The following is a 16,241-nucleotide window of genomic DNA, read 5'->3' on the forward strand; positions in this document are numbered from 1 at the left end:
TTATTGTGCAGAAAGTTGAATTTTCTTTTTTAAAACTGTAGTTGTGTGGGAATTCAGGGTAAGCTGCTTTCCAAAGAATATCAGCTATGACTTTTCCAAGTTGTTTTGGGGATTTTTATGGAAGTATATACTTACTGTCCCCTAGATGTATGAACCAGCAGAGTGATTAATGTAGAAGTAGCTGGGCATATACAGTTTAGAGCTAGCATAGCATATTTGAATTCCTCTTCACACACGACGTGATCTGCAGGGAAAAAAAGGATATAAATTGTTTTACAAAAATACTTTCAACTGAACAGAATTACCACTTCCTTGTCTAGGGAAACGGTGAAGATGCATCAATCAAAGTTTGGTCCAAGATCTTAATCTTGTGCTTGAACCTTGGAAATCAGCTGCATATGATTTTCCCTATCTATGCTGTCTAAAATGGATGGCTACTGTTCTAAATCCAGATCACAGATAAATGGTCTCCAGTGCTTGCTGATGGCATGAAAAGGAAATAGAAATTATTCTTTAATGTGATTCACATATACCTGTGACAGTATTGAAATGGCTATAAAAAGGGACAAGGACAAAACTTGTAACTTCTTGTCAGTGTAGAAACATAAAGTCAGATAGGTTTTGTAAAATCATGAAGGCGTTTAATACTAAGTCAGTTTTTTCCCCTCTGAATTTAGTATTTGGTTCTTTCAATGGGAGCAGAATTTGCTTCTGATCAGAAGGAATATTACAAGTAGTACAGCTGCTGATCAAAACACAGGCCACATGAAAATTGCTGAGTAAAGGCAGGCAAATAACCTCCCCACCCAGATCTGAACTGTGTACATCTGCTTCTGGTTTCAGCAGTGTCACTGAAATCCTTAAAACCACCTTGCCTCTCTAAGTGGCTTTCCTGACAGAATTTATAGTATAGCTATAAGCATGACATTTACTGAAAATAAAAGTGAAGGCATATTTTGTATGCCTTCTCTGTTCCATTTATTTTGAAATATCTAGAAGCTTTTCAGCAACAGAATCATTTACTACTGAATGGAGAAATTAATTCTCCCGTTTTCTGAAGATCAGGGCCTATTTAGATGTCATAGGGAAGGGATGAATTTAGTTATATAAAGACACTGTCAAATATAGAACAAAATTAGATTTCTCCTCCTGTAAATATATTTCAGCTATAGCAATTAAATATTTCCTGCAGAAAATATTTCAGATAGAAATATGTTCTTTTAGATGACCATATGCCATTAATAAACCTACTTGAATTTCAAACCAGAGATTTTGAGAGGGTAAGGCATAGACTACTGCCTGAATGGAATATCTGCAGTCCATTACCATTAGTCAGATGGCAAAGATTTATGAAAGTGAATACCAACTTCCTGACACTGAAAGAGAATTCTCCCTATTTTTTAATTTGTATAGGATTTTGCCAAATAACCTCCCCTTTTTTTTTTTGTTTGGAATGTTGTCACATTTTAGTGAAACATTTTAAAAATATGAGAAAAAAATACACAGGGTAATGGGGGCAATGGCTTCATCATCTGTTATTTCAGAATTTGTACTTGAACCCAGTTGTACATGCTGACCTAAATAAATAGAAATGGAAGTTAATCAATCACGGATGGCACAATGCAGATGAAAACTGAAATTTAAATCCTCCAGATGCACTCTACTCTCTAACATATAGGAACTTTTTTGGCAGATGTTTATATAAAATATTATGTTACCAAAGAATATAGCACACAGCAAACAGAGATTGCTGTCCTACATCAGCCTCTTAATTGTGCCTCTGTTGCCAAGTGTTTTACATCAGGAGCCTTGGAGCTGGACTTGCAGGACTACTTCTGCACCTGTTGGAGACTTTGATCTTCTGCAGTTAAGTTCTTATATTAGACACAGAGCAGATCAAAAATGCCTTGCTCATTTTTCCAGTTATTTGACAGTTTATAGCTTTCCTATAACGTTACTGTGTTTTCTCTCTATGCTCAGGGCTTGTGTTGTGGAGGATTACACAGAACTTTTTCTGCTGCTTCCTTTCTGAAGTGAGCAGGGAGGAAGCTGGATGACAGCTCTCCCACTCCTCAGGTCTGAGACATCAGTCATGTCCCCTGACAGCAGGTACCAGAATCAGCAAATTACTCATTCAGTGTGACAGCAAAGCAGCCCAGGAAACTGCAGTTTATCTTGAAGTGAATATTAAATATGTCAAATCAGCTTCCCAGAAAAAGAAGTATTTTGATTGAGTTTATACTAAAGAAATATTACATTTAGAATTTCCCTAAGTTGCTGTTTCTGTTGAAAATATATTTTGACAGAGGTTTTGTTGCTAAGTCTGTCTCGAATGGGTGTAGTAGTGCAGTGGGGTGAGTTATGGTTTCTGTAATGTTACTGACGATAAAACAGACTCAAAATACTGATTTATGCCTGCAGCAGCAGCCATGTGGTAAGAATGACCTAGACCAGGCACAATTATTCTGAGAAACCTTACTTTTGTCAATTTGATAAGTTAACATGACCACTACCAGATCAGATAGAGAAAAATGCCCATCTGTTACTTCTAGACTATTTTTAGCTGTAATTGGACAAATTAATCATCAGCTGCATTCAATATCCATTTTGGTGAATCTGGACTATATTTCTTTGAAATAAACTACTGAAGGGTTGATGTCAGACTTCAACAATCTGTGCTAATTCATGGGCGCATTTTGAATAAATAGAGAACGTCAAAATGTATTCCCATTTCCTGGAATTGTAATCATGTATAATTTCCAAATATCCAAAGTAAAGGTGAGATATATATCTATATCTATATCTGCATCTACATACACATAAAAGTTATAAAAGTTTAAAGTTATAAAAGTTTTAAGTTCAGCTCAGAAAATATTGAATTTAGTAGTCTCTGAATTGCATAAATATATTGCTCTGCTGTGGACAATCTTCACTTTATTTCCCATTTGTGCTGAAATGAAAGGCCAGGAGCTTGCATCAAGGGTACATGGCCTTTTGTAGCCTTGTGTGTATGAAGGAAAAGTGGGAAGATTAAGAATGTAACTGCCAGTATTATTGAAAGAAAAACTGGCCATGTCAAGTCATTTTTGTATTGGAAATTAGTAAGGAGAAATCAAAGCATTTCAGCTTAAGAGATAAGGCAGTTGCCCATCTGATAACTGTCATGTAAAGAATGGCTGTGTATTAAAAGTATTCACAACTTAAACTTGCAAAGGGCTTTGCTGGCACAAACGTGCCACTGTAGCAATGTAAGTAGGTTCATATTTTAAACAAAGTAGTTAAAAATGCACTATAAAAAATAACAGAAGGTGCAGGATGCAAGGATGTGTGTCTGGCATCAGGTGGAATCCGGACACCTGACTTTCTGACAGGTCATATGAGCCTGGCCCACATGCCTCCATTCTCTTGCTTTGAGAACAAAAATAACTTCTCATTCTCTCATTAAAGAGCAGAAGGATGTATAAGTCTTGTTTACTGGATAGGAATACATTATAACAATTACTTTTCCTATCTACTGTTTCTGCCTGAGGCAGAAAACCTCCAGGATGCGGAAAACTGCCAGGCAGAAAACCAGGCTTGTCTGTCCTATAGGAAAATGCAGTCAGTGTCTGAATTTCAGGACTGCCTCGTGCAATCTAGGAGGACTGGTCAACCTGCTATAAGCCGCTGAAAAACTGGGCTTCCAGTGCTTTATACATTTTCAATGTAGTTAAAAGTTAAACTTTAGTTAGGAGGACTACTTGGTTGTATTTCTTCTAAATTCAAAAACTTTATTTTTGACAGCTGTAGTCTCTAAACCTGTGTTTAAAAAAAAAAAATCCTATTACTGAGTATTTCAGGTTCATAAAAATGCACAATATTTTTTTGGGAAACCTCCAGAAGAAAGGAGTCATTTTTTTCAAGGAATATCAGATTGAAAAGAAGCTTTTGCATTAAGGCAGTAATAAAGCCTTGAATCATAATAGGAAAAGCACTTAGAAAAATGTTCCGGATGGTTGTGACAAATTTTACTCGTAAACACTCTGGATAGGTCTGTAGTCTGCAGCCCCCCCGGGTACATGTTTCAGAATGATGAAGTGTTGGATGACATAAATACCAAAGGGAAATCCTCTTAGGAAAATGTATGCCAAAAAATATTGGTCCCAAGGCTCCATCAGTGCCTAACCATTTGCAGGAGGTAACATTCACTGGTGATGCTGAAGTTCAACTGAAGGAAATATTACCAAAAGAGGTCTTCTGGGGTTTTTGGTTGCTGGTTTTTTGGGTTTTTTTAAAAATATGGTCCAAATTCTCCAACACTTAGAAGAGACATGAAAAATTGCCTCTGTTTTACAAGCACAGTTATATATAAGCTCCTACAGAGACAAGCCATTAGGAATAATGAAACTCTCTTAAAAGCACAATTCCGAACAACAAATTAACACAGTTTTTGATAAAGAAAAGTGGCCATGGCTAGGGAGCAGGGATTATGTTTGTGCTGGGTGGATTCAAGGGGGAAATGAAAAAGCACCATCATTCTCATCACAGCATGAGCCTTATTCCCTGCTGTGCCATCTCATAGTTTGAGACTACAGTTTTATAACTTCAGAACTGCTACTGATGGGTTTTTTTCTTCTTTCTAACCCAGTGGTAAATTCAGTAGCTTTAAAAATTACAGCTTTAACTGTTGCTCTGGAGCCGTTCTGCACTGGAATTTGCTTTTTCATCACATTCTGGGATGATGGAGGAGACTAATATTTTTCCATAGAGTTGTTTTTATTTTTGCATGAATCAGCAATCTTTTCTTCCTTGGAATATCATTCAAGAAAATTGAATTTTCAAAATTGCAGCTGAAAAGGAAAGGTTCTCTTCTACTTCAGAGATATTTCTCCAAAAGTATTTGTGTGTTTTTGCACATAAGCATATGTATATCTATGTACTTACATATGTGACTGTTTGGATATAGACAGAAAGAAAGAGAAATATAATGCAGAGAAATAGTTTGTCAAATAAAAGATGGTAATCTCTTATAGGAGTGGATCTTTTTCAGTTTTCTTAACATCATTTTGCATTTTATGCCATGGTTTCTAAGGCACGCATTTTACTGGATATAGAATTAAATTATATGTCTCTTTCCAAAATATTTGCAAGTAATTAAAAGAATGTTTTCCATACCACTTGGAAAAGCCAGTCCAATCAGAAGATTTTTCTTTCAATTGTTTGTTGGATTAAATCTGAACAGATCTTCTCATACACCCCTTAGTAACTATGTTTTAGTAGACAGAAATGGCTTACAGACATGGGTACAGTAAACTGGAGACCTGCCTGGATCTGTAATTCAGGAGTAGTTATACATCAAATAATTCTACTCTCTATATTATATAGCATAAGACTATTAATTCTTAAAAGTGCTTGCAAGTCTTTGCCACTGCTAGGATGTGTATTATTTTACAAAACTGCACTCTTCATCAGTTTCTAAGTAGTAAATATGCCCAGGGCTTCTCACTTTGCTTATGTGTTCGTGAAACAAGCTGTCAAACACTAACTTCGAATGACTGCAATCTTCCACTCACCTGCAAACTTGATGTGGAATTTATTCTCAGGCTTCAGTATCTGAACATACAAGGGACAATTTGGAGCAAAGTCTTTAACTGCCCATGCTCTTAAAATGGTTTGGTGATCCTAGAAGAAAGCGTATGAGGTGGTGACAATGAAATACAAATAACCATGTCAGATTAGAAAAATAATCTATTATCAGACTGGCTTCATTGAAGAACACTCCTTTTAAGACCACATAGCACCAGCTGGTGTGGATGTTTATGTGCGTGTTATGTAATTACTATTACATATTAATTTCCAGAAATCTTCCACTAATAAGGTATTTTGACCCTCTGCTATCTTTCTGCAAGTGCTAATGATTGTGTCATTTGGAAAGGGGTAGCATTTGGATGTGAAATAATTGTGTGAAAACTTAAGATGGCAGTGATTAGTCATGTCTAATTAATCAAGAATGATGTAGCATAGACATCCTTCCAAAGAGACTCATAATTAAAATAGCATTAAATGATGACATCAGGAACTGAGAGTTTTAAATTGTGGGTAATTCTAAAAATATCAGTTTAATTAAAAGCAGATCTGAACTTTTGTGGAACTAAAACATTTGCACAACTGATGTCAGGATTTAGCCAACTGCTGACCAAGGATTCCAAGAGATTTTTCAGGCTGTTAGTTTTTGTTCTTGCTACCACGTGGCAAGAATGAGTTACCTGCAGGATGAACACTGCTATCCATAAAAGTCATCCATGTGATAATGCGTTCATACTTTGAATTTTGTGAAGTAAAACTAATTCCAATGTGTCATCCATCAGTTTTTATTTATTTCAAAACCAAAAAGAAATATTTCAGATTTGTATCTAGGAAGCCATGCCTGGATTGAAATGCCTTGCTAGTCATTAAATTGGTGGTATTTAAAGGTAAAATATAAAGAATGATTCATTATGTTTGCAGCATCAGCAGTAAGAGAAGGTTTCAGACTCATGAACACAAGGGAAAATCTCTGCCTGGAACAGAGCGTAATTGACATTTTCAAACCATAATATTTTATTATCAATTGAGATGTTAGCAAGTACTTTTTTCTAATAGAAAAACTAGAATGGAGTCATAAGAGGATGGCAAAATATATTATTTCACTTTTTTCTTATTATCAGTTTTATAGATGTAGGATTGCTGTGCCCAGTCAGGAGATTTAAGAGCTTGGGTATAACCTGCTGTAGGTTTTCCTTAGATGCAGCCACTTTTTCTTTACTTTTCTATAACATATGGCAATCTACCCTCCTCAGGATCTTGTGTGCTGTTCAGTTTTTTGCTGTTTTGTCTTAAGGTAATGACATGCTAACACAGCTTAGAAGCAGCAAATGACTGGGTAAGGTGCTAGATGGCAGTCACACAAATATGTTACATGCCTAGAAATATAGTTATCTCTATGTTAGATATTTTCTTGCGTTTTTTTAATTATTATTTTGTCTAAAAAGCCTGGTTTTATCAGAATGTGCAATAATTGTAAAATATAAGAAGGAAGATTTCATTATAAAATGATTCAAATTACACTATCTTGTTAAAAACTCGAGCAAATCTAGACCCACAGAAATGAGAGTTGTAAAACTAAAAGTATGAACCTCAACTTGAAATATTTCTTAATATTATTGTATAGAAAAGGGAAAGACTTTGAAATTAAAATCTCTTGATGGTTATTTGGCAAATGGGCAGTTTTAACACTGCAAATGCCTTGCTTTCCATTTTCTAGCTCTTCTTTGAACCAGCAGTCCACAAATATGTAATATATGTATATAAAATGGGTGCTTAAATGCCCTAAATAACTTCATAAGATCAACTCAGTGGGTATGTACTGTGAATCTAATAACCTTGTATTATTGTTTCTTTTTTCTCTTTCCACTTGGTATATCCACATGTTTGGGTACAAAAGCTGGTTTTTTGGGTTCCCAAGTTTTTTGCTTAGTTATTCTCCCAAATTCCACTCTGAAGAAGCACTCCAGGGGACAGAAAGAAAAACACAGGTAGCACCTTAAGTGATTTCTTAGATTCAGTCTCTTCATAGAGTATTGTGGCTCTCTGGTTTAAAAATGTTGCAATTTCTATGCTATATTTTAGTGACTTTAAAAAATGTTCACCTTTCTCCCAATATGTGGTATAGATGTACACAAAACAAACAGAAGTAACTGAAACAAAATTATGCTTCTGTTCCCATTATTAAATAGATGTTTCTTTGGAAGGTGAGTGAAAAAATATATTCTCTTCTGTGTGTGATCTGCACAGATCTTCACAATGAACTGCAGTCACTGATCAAAAAATTACCACGGATACAAATGGTGATTAATATAGAGGTGATATTTAAATTCATGTATGAAAAGCTGGAAGTTTTAAAGTGGGTGTATTTAAATCATCAGGACTCAAGGAAATGCATTTAATATGTATTTTTAAATAGTTCTGTTAATTGAATTTTTTTCTTGCCACACACAACTTGATAAATCAGTTATATCCTGCTGTGTTTACATCCGTATTGTGATGCCATTCAGGCAGTGTAATTTAGATTACCAGTACAGCAGAGTCACACAATTTGATTAATGAAAGGGGAAAAAAAAGGTGCAAGCTTGAATTGGACCATCTCTGAAATTTCAGAAAGCCTCAGAACAAAGCTGTCAGCAACAGCAGAAGTGTTGTCACTAGAAATTATTAACTAACAAAATAGCAAGCAATGAACAGCCAGGGTTATCCATGGCAAATGAGTAAATCCTCTGCTTGAGGATTGTAGCTGGGGGGATAAAAACCCTCATGGACTTCAAAAAATCACTTGAGTAACAACAGCTGTTCTGGTCAGGAATCTCCTCCTTTTATTTTGACAGCTGTCACATGTAGGACAGGATCCAAGGCGCTTTTAGCAGTTTGTCAGCTTCTCAACAACAGCAGGGTGCAAAATCAGTTGTACTTATAAAGATTGATAATGGGATGACAGCTGCACTTCCTTCAGCCCAGTGACAAACCAGCCTTGAGTACTAACGTGAGGCTGGAGCAGTGTAGGAAATTCAGTACATTTCATTTCACAGCTCTAGGGGGCAGTAAGACAAAATTTAATTTTTAAAAATTTAAAGATTTTCTACTTGCAGAATAACTAACTGCATTCCCTGTGATGAGGTAATCTGATAGCAAAAAAGAAAACAAGGCAGAGAGGTGACACCTTGTTTAAAAGCTTCAGATCACACTGCCCCTGAGAGTATGATTGTGTCCCGGGGGAAGGTACCAGGAGCGTGTCTCTGGTAGGATGTGCCTGTTTGTGTGCTCCAGGTGCAAAGAGAAATGAGATTTGATCAAAGTCTGTAGTGGCAGCTGAAATGTGCCAGGTACCATTTTGGTGTTTCCTGAGGGCAGAAAGGAGAGAGCCACAGCTGGCCATGGCTCCAGAGCCAAACCTGCACAGTGCTGGCCACAATGGATGAAAGCTCTGGGAGCTCCACGCAGAGCCCACTGCCTGCCCTACAACACAGTCCAGCAGAGCTGAAAATTGTCTTTTCTTTGCATAAATTCTGAAGCAGTTATGAGCAGAGATGAACAGCTGACTGGTGGTGTTGCTGTCCTTAATGCTGCATAAATCTTCCCAGTGCAGTGTACATCACACACTGATTTTATGGGATTTCTCATTTGTAACTGCTGTGCAACTCTCAAGTACATGATGTGAAATGAGATGTTGTAGCTGATTTATTCTGAATTCATGGCTGATTTAGATAAGACACTTGGGCTATTTTGGTATTTTTCAGTTTCCTAGAAGTTACAGGTATTTTTCCAGGTACTTGCAAGAACTCCTGCTTGTTCTTACCCTTAAATACCCTGGACCCTCTGTGACTTCCAAGCAGTAGGTCTGCCTTGCTTGACTACTCTGGGATTACTTGCTGCCAGTTCAGTGGCTCTCACTACTGTATTTTCAGGAGTCTATTGCTGATGAATCAAATTCAAAGTCCTTAGCTCAGTAAGTTTCAATGTTAGTAGGAGCATAGATTTCTTTCTCAGGGAGCTCAGTGACTTTCTGCAAGAACAGGATCTTTAGCTAAGATCTTTTAACTAAGTTTTGATGGCAGATGAAGTAATAAGTGATAGAATATTAAGTGATGCTACATATATAATACAAAGGTCTCATTTCCCATTTTTTACTAAATCTGTTTTCAACATTTAGAAAAATAATTGCTATTTCTTATAATGTAACACCGTAACAGTATTTTTAGTCGAGATTGCTTAAAACATAATCACTGAATTAAAAATATTGGTTCAATCTTGTTAGGCAATTTGTAAGCATCTTCAGGGATATTCAGACTTATACTGATCCCCCTTTGGAGTTCAAGATTGAACTGAATGAGGCAAGACTGCAATAATTTAGTGTAGTGCTCATGGTGAAAAATTTTAAGTTATGTTCATAAATCCATCATCAGTGGACTTTTTTCCTGGATATTTGTGATCAGTAGATAATTTCATTAGCTGGAAGAGTTCAAGTCATATGGTTTTATTCTTCTATCACAGATACACAGCACAGAGGTTTGTATTAGCAGTGTTCCTTTGTGGACAGGAACTTACCTGACTGCAAATAACTACCAACATGGGCAAAGAATCTTGCCATTTTTCAATTTTAAAATTGGCCAATATGAAAAATGATCAAATAGTCTCACATATATTGGGTACTTGTATTAGTCACAAATTTATTTATGAAGTTGAATTCAGGCTTTGCTTCATTAGTTCTGAATATACCAGTCAGTTGATACCTGTCTCTTTTCTGATTTAATAAATACAACTGATTGAACTGGATATCTACAGCAGACACTGATATTAGTTCAGGTACTTTGAATATTGACAGAGTACCATTCTTGGAAGTGATTAATGACCATTATCAATGTATCTATAGGGTACTATGAGAGTGCTTTTGTACTATTCTGCCCTTGTTGCATAAAAAAGAACTGAGAGGGAATAAGGACAGTAAAACCTGCACATCCTCTCACATCTCCCTCCCCAACTTACAGCTGCTGTCCTGTCCACCTCACAGCGGCTGCTCAGGATGAAACAGGCTTCAGCATCATCCATCCTGCAAAAGAGGAGACAAACCTGTCACAGCCCAACCAGGGACTCACTGGACTCAGGTTTCACAGTCAGAGTCTTGCACAGAGAAACAGAACACAGACAAAGTTCAGTCTCTCTGTTCTCATTTCTTACCCTGGTGCCAGTAAAAGCTGTGCCAAAGTAGTAAAAGCAGAATGGCCTCAAACTTAATTTGCAAAGTATTTATCTGCCATGAGTATAGAAGGTGAATAAATAACACCAGTCTGCCTGGTGTGTAAGAGTGCAATAGGCATAAGTTATTACCAGTAGAATGAACAAGAGGGGGCAAATAATAGACTTGTCTTGCCTAGTGAGAGCAGAAAGTTAGGTAGATGTGCAAGAATAATGTGTTTGGGATAAATAATAGACATTTCTGTGTATATAAGCATTAAATGAACTATTTCTAGTTCATGGTGTCTTTGGTCAGGAAGAAATCACGGGAATTCTATGAGTAATTTCAGCTAAGCATGGGAGCAGTATTGGGAAGACTGGGTCTTTACCAAAGCTGTAGGAAGGAAAATTCAGTTCCATTAGATGAGATATTTTTTGCAAAATTGGCTATTTACCACCGATGCAGTCAGCCAACTTTTGGTATTCCTTTACTTTTTGGTGTGACCTTTATCATGTTACTTTGACATTGGGTTCACATATAATATATGGATAAATTTTGATGAGACCTTCTTGATTGTTTTGTTGTCATTGGTAACCATTACTTTATTTATTAGAAGAATTTTACCACGTGCCTTGTTATCTCCTCAGTACATTATGTTCTCATTAAAAAGAAATACACCAAACATCTTGGGTACTAGGTTATATTTCATATCAAATGTTCTATTAAATTCCCACTACACTTCTTCCCTCAGGAGAGGTTGAAAATTATTCTGTGACAGGTACATTCAATTACATGTTCTGCAGGAAAAAGCACAGTTCCACAGCTGACTACCTCCAGGTTATTATAAGTGAAATTCAAGATTATATTTAGGGAACAGCCTAATTTTAATTCTTGTAATGTGTAGAACAAATGTCAGCTAAATCCACATATGAATTCCTTCTTGAAATCAGCATGAAAAAAAAAAAAAAGGATCTCTCCAAAAGAAAATTTCTAATCCTGAAAAAAGCTTTCTCGTCTTGTCAACTTTTAAACAGCTATAGAAGTATTTGTTTTTTGGCAGTGGCAGAAGTCTGAGAAGATAACACTGTTCATGAAGCTTCGCAGATGAGATTCTTGGAAATAACTCCCCTCAGGTAAAGAATGACACAAACAGTCAGACCAGTATTGGCTTAATTTTAGTTATCTACAAAACAGAGCAATGCAGATGAGTTAAATCACATATTTGCTAAGAATCACCTTTCCCTCTCCTTGGAGAGTTTAAAGAGATGATCCTTCTACATGAATTCCACTGTGAATTCCTTCACAGCTCAACTGATTGAGCACTGGGGGGAGGTGTGTGTGAGGAACTGTGCTTGACTGATGTGTTTTGATAAATGTCACTCACTATTAAGTGGCAGAGAGCATCTCTTAGAAGTGGTGGAAGTTTGTGGTAAGAGGAGGGCCCTGGAGAGTTCATGTATGTACAGCAGAATAGTTGCTTAATGTTACCAGGCTGAAATTAAGAAAACAAAACTGTACAGTTGGGTTCAAAATTTCAGATATTAAGAAAAATTATATCAAAGAGCTTTGCTTTGCCTTCTAAATACTCATGGCTTTCCTTCTAGCACAGCTTTTGTTGCTTGTTAAACTTATTTATCAAACAGTATGAGTGAAAAAAAAAAAGGTAAAAAAGAATGGTCAATATTTGCCTACTTAGCTCTCAACAGGTCTTGATCTTTTAGGGCTGAGCCTTGCAGGTAGATAACTCTTTGGGACCACATTGGGATTTGTAACACCCTTCGGACCTGAGCATCCATCTCCGTAGGACACAAAATAACCACATAGTAGTCCTGTTAAAATAGGAAAAAAAGGGGAAATAGTCATGGGTTTTGTTACTTTACTATTTATTGTTGCTGGAGAAAGAGCCAACAGTGATTTGGGATGTCAAAAATGTCTCTGATAAAATGCTGACAGACAGAGTTTATTTCCTCAAAATTTTTTCCTTTGGATTAATGGGCCAATCCAAACTGCTTCCTGTGCTACAGACAGTCCTTGTTAAGAAAAGTAAGGATGTTTCAAAGGTTACATAAGTGCACAAATGAAAAGGAGGGATAAATGGAACATGAGAGGAGAGACTGAGAGCTTAGGACAGGCTGGTCACAGAATCTTCCCTAGGACACAGAGGGTTTTGCAGAAAGCAAAATGGCATTGGATGCAATGCACCATCTATATCCTTCAGCTTCCCAGTGCACAGAATCATTATGGTTGGAAAAGATCTCCAGGATCGAGTCCAACTCACTTTCAGCTCTGAAGGGAGTGTATATAAGCCCTTTTGAGTTACCTGTGTAGTACCAGGACTCTTCTTCTTCGTCTCCAGTGTATCACAGAGCCTGACTCATTCTTCAGCTTAGTTAACTAAATGTTGTGTTTCAATTTGTGTTTGTATCTATAAAGAACTGGATTTCTTCGTGCAATTGCTTGTGCCTCTTACTAGCTAATTGTTTTGGGTAATATTTTGGATTTGGGATTTGGCAAATTGGTGCTCAGCCGTTTGAGAATTGTATCTGTGTGATTTTTGCAGTAGTTAATGAAGCATGGTACCACAGGTAACTTAGTAAAAGACGTAGAGAAGATTTAGTAAAAAAGAGAGTCTGTAGCAAAGGCAATGATAATAAATCCAAACTGATATCTCATGGAAATAAGCTCCTAGATGTTCCAAATAAGCCATATGACAAGTTTGCATTAGCTAGGGAATGTGTGTACACTAACAAAATCTGTGTATTTTGTCAAGGTCTTTGTCCTTTACAGTACATATATTTATTTCTTCATTTCCACCATTCCAAGAGGATCTAATCTTTGCAGTCCTGTGCAATGTGCTCTAGGATGACCCTGCCTGAGCAGGGAGGTTGGACCAGATGACCCTCGGTGGTCCCTTCCAACCTCTGACCATGCTGTGATTCCTAACACAGGTAAAAAGCAAAGCAAAAGGTGAAAACTTTGGATGGTTTGACTTGTGAGGATTTTTGGATCCAGTCCCAAAACAATGGGGAAAAATAATTTGAGTAGCTTTCATTTATTTTCTATTTTAGGGTAGAATCTAAGGAATTTGCATGGAAATACGTGTTTCTAGAAAGACTGGCATAATTCAACAAGACAGCAATTCTACCTCTTGAGTCTATTCACCTCAACATAAAATGTCTCCAGACTGTATCTTGGCTTCTTATGGCAGGTATAGATTCCCAATTCACCAGTCTATTCCCAAAATCAGTTTTACAAATTAAAGACCATTTCAGTAACTTTTCTTAAAAAAAGAAAACAAAGAGTGTTTTGAGCTTCTTTTCTTTTGGAATTATTTTTTTTCACTCTCAGTACCTGCAGTCTGGGGTGGGCATAGAACTCATTTAAGAAATCCATGAGTAAGTCAATCTTCAGAGAGCTCACACACAGCACAACATGTTTTTCTGTCTGAGCTCTGTATCGACTGTAGTTTCCTCCGGACTTTTGCCTCTCCATCCATAAATATGCCAGCTGTTCAAACTGCAAGAGATGCCAATTGTCAGTGAAACAGAGACAAGTAGGTGAGCACTACAACTCCGTAATGACTTGGCAGTGTTGCATCGTTCATCTCACACCTCTATGAAAAGCTGCTCTTAGCCCACAATATCTTTTTCTTTGTAAAATGTTCTCTAATAAGGTGATCACAAACAACAGTGCCAGAATCTAACACACACAAACAGCAGTGAAAACTCATTAAAATACCATGAGAATACATTTAATCATAGGAGTTTAGAAAAGAATGAAGGCTGGTGCCTTATTCCTTTAAGTATTTTATGCCTCTGAGCTCTCTTTTTCTAGTATCATGTGGCATAATTGCTTCCCTCATGTGAAAGGTTAAATTTTCACACATGTACTGTGAATATACTTGGAGAGAGGCACCATTTTTCTTAGTTTGGGCAGTAACTCTTCCCAGAGATTTTATAATGTTCTGAAGGTGACCTGTAAACTCTCTTATCTGTCTTGTAATTTTAGACACAACTTAAAAACACAGCAGCTGTTAATACAGCAAGTTTGTCAGCTGAACAATAAATGCAGGTTAGCGGTAAACATTACTACTCTGAATCCTCCAGACCAAAGAGAATACTGTAATAAACTGTAATAAAACATACAAATACCAGTTCAAAGCTTCTTGTAAGTAACACATGTTTAATACTTAGCTCACTTTAACTGTATGGCTGTGTGACAGCTGCTTTTTCTCATCCACATTGCACTGATGGAGAGGCTGGATTGTGAATAATAACTGATTTCATATCACAGCAGGGCAAAAGCTCGGGAGACAATGCCTCCCACTCTACTATGTCTGTGGAAAGCTATATGAAGCCCCATTATCAGTACAAAGGTATAAAATAAAGTAGCTAATAATAGGTAAATTTATGTGAAATGCCAGTAGATTCTAGGTTATTTACTGCTTATGTGGAGCTCTTGGGCTGAAGTATGTATCAGAACTACCTTAAGAATGAAATTTCTATGTCCTAGGAAATTCCAAATTTCTTAAACAGAGCCCATTTTAGTTTTCAGTAGAATATATATTTTACTAATCTTTCACTGAGTGAGAATATAATTGTGTAGGTGCATATGTCTGAGAATACATACATTAAATATTTAATTAGAGTGTTCAAATAACATCAAGAAAATTAATGCTGAAAAAGCTTGAGCTTCCAACCTCCCAGGGTTTGTGTGTTGTCTGCCCACACTGAGCTTTCTGAGCTTTAGTTCACTGCCAAAGCAGCAGAGTCTGGAAACCATGGCTGTGTGAGAAACTTTGGAGCTTCATGGTCTAGCAGGTCTACTGTAGGCTTTGATAAAAACGCAGAGTGTCTCCCCACATCCTCTTTTTCTGGCACAAGGGCTGGGTGATCACCAAGTGTGGAACAGTGAACATCTTGGTAGGGTTTCCCATGTAACCTCAGGGTTTCTGTCATCCAGCCTCACCTAATGAGCTGGAAAATGCTTGGTAGGAATTTAATAAAGCTGACTGACTCCTTGAAATACTTGGATTTTCATAAATTGCTCTTTCCCTGTTGAAACTGTTAGAAGTCCTAAACTTAGGCAGGCATGAAAAATTCCTAACTGTGCTGCTGGCTCTGTGTGAGTGTGTTCCATACACAGCTGTGAACCCAATTTGCTTGAGTTGCAGATTTAATGAGATTTTTTTCAAGTTAGCACTGAGCTGTAAGAGTAAGAGAGGAAGTAGAGAGAACCAAGATTAGAAACAGGGAGAGCCTGCAGAGGAAAAGCTGTACTCATAAAGAAAGTGCTGGCTACTGTTGTGGGGTTTTTTTGTAATTGCTCCATTAATAACAAACCCATATCTCAGGATAAAGGAAGGCCTCTGTGGTACATGACTGGAGCAGAAAACTTTCATCAGCACTTGAAAACTGTTATCAATACTCTGTTTTTTCATATAAATCTAGAGTATAGAAGAACATACAGGGAAAAGAAAAAAAAAACACAATAGGAG

The 16,241-nt window shown here is 36.9% G+C and overlaps 1 protein-coding gene and 1 long non-coding RNA gene across 8 annotated transcripts in view; one reads left to right on the forward strand and one right to left on the reverse strand.

Annotated features, from left to right (window-relative positions):
• KCNT2 (potassium sodium-activated channel subfamily T member 2) overlaps positions 1-16,241 on the reverse strand; it is an 87,928-nt gene that overhangs the window by 36,170 nt on the left and 35,517 nt on the right. For all 6 annotated transcript variants that reach the window (XM_017729706.1, XM_017729708.1, XM_017729705.1 and 3 more), the window contains 5 exons: positions 14,096-14,260; positions 12,437-12,573; positions 10,555-10,618; positions 5,553-5,661; positions 136-244 (listed from right to left, as the gene is read on the reverse strand). In XM_017729706.1, coding sequence (XP_017585195.1) covers positions 136-244; positions 5,553-5,661; positions 10,555-10,618; positions 12,437-12,573; positions 14,096-14,260 — 584 coding nt within the window. The remainder of the gene's footprint in view (positions 1-135; positions 245-5,552; positions 5,662-10,554; positions 10,619-12,436; positions 12,574-14,095; positions 14,261-16,241) is intronic.
• The window catches only part of LOC108445555, a 58,544-nt gene that overhangs the window by 32,994 nt on the left and 9,309 nt on the right, over positions 1-16,241 (forward strand). The window lies entirely within an intron of this gene.

This window comes from Corvus brachyrhynchos, unplaced genomic scaffold (genome assembly GCF_000691975.1).
Source record: "Corvus brachyrhynchos isolate BGI_N302 unplaced genomic scaffold, ASM69197v1 scaffold101, whole genome shotgun sequence".
Classification (NCBI taxonomy): Eukaryota; Metazoa; Chordata; class Aves; order Passeriformes; family Corvidae; genus Corvus; species Corvus brachyrhynchos.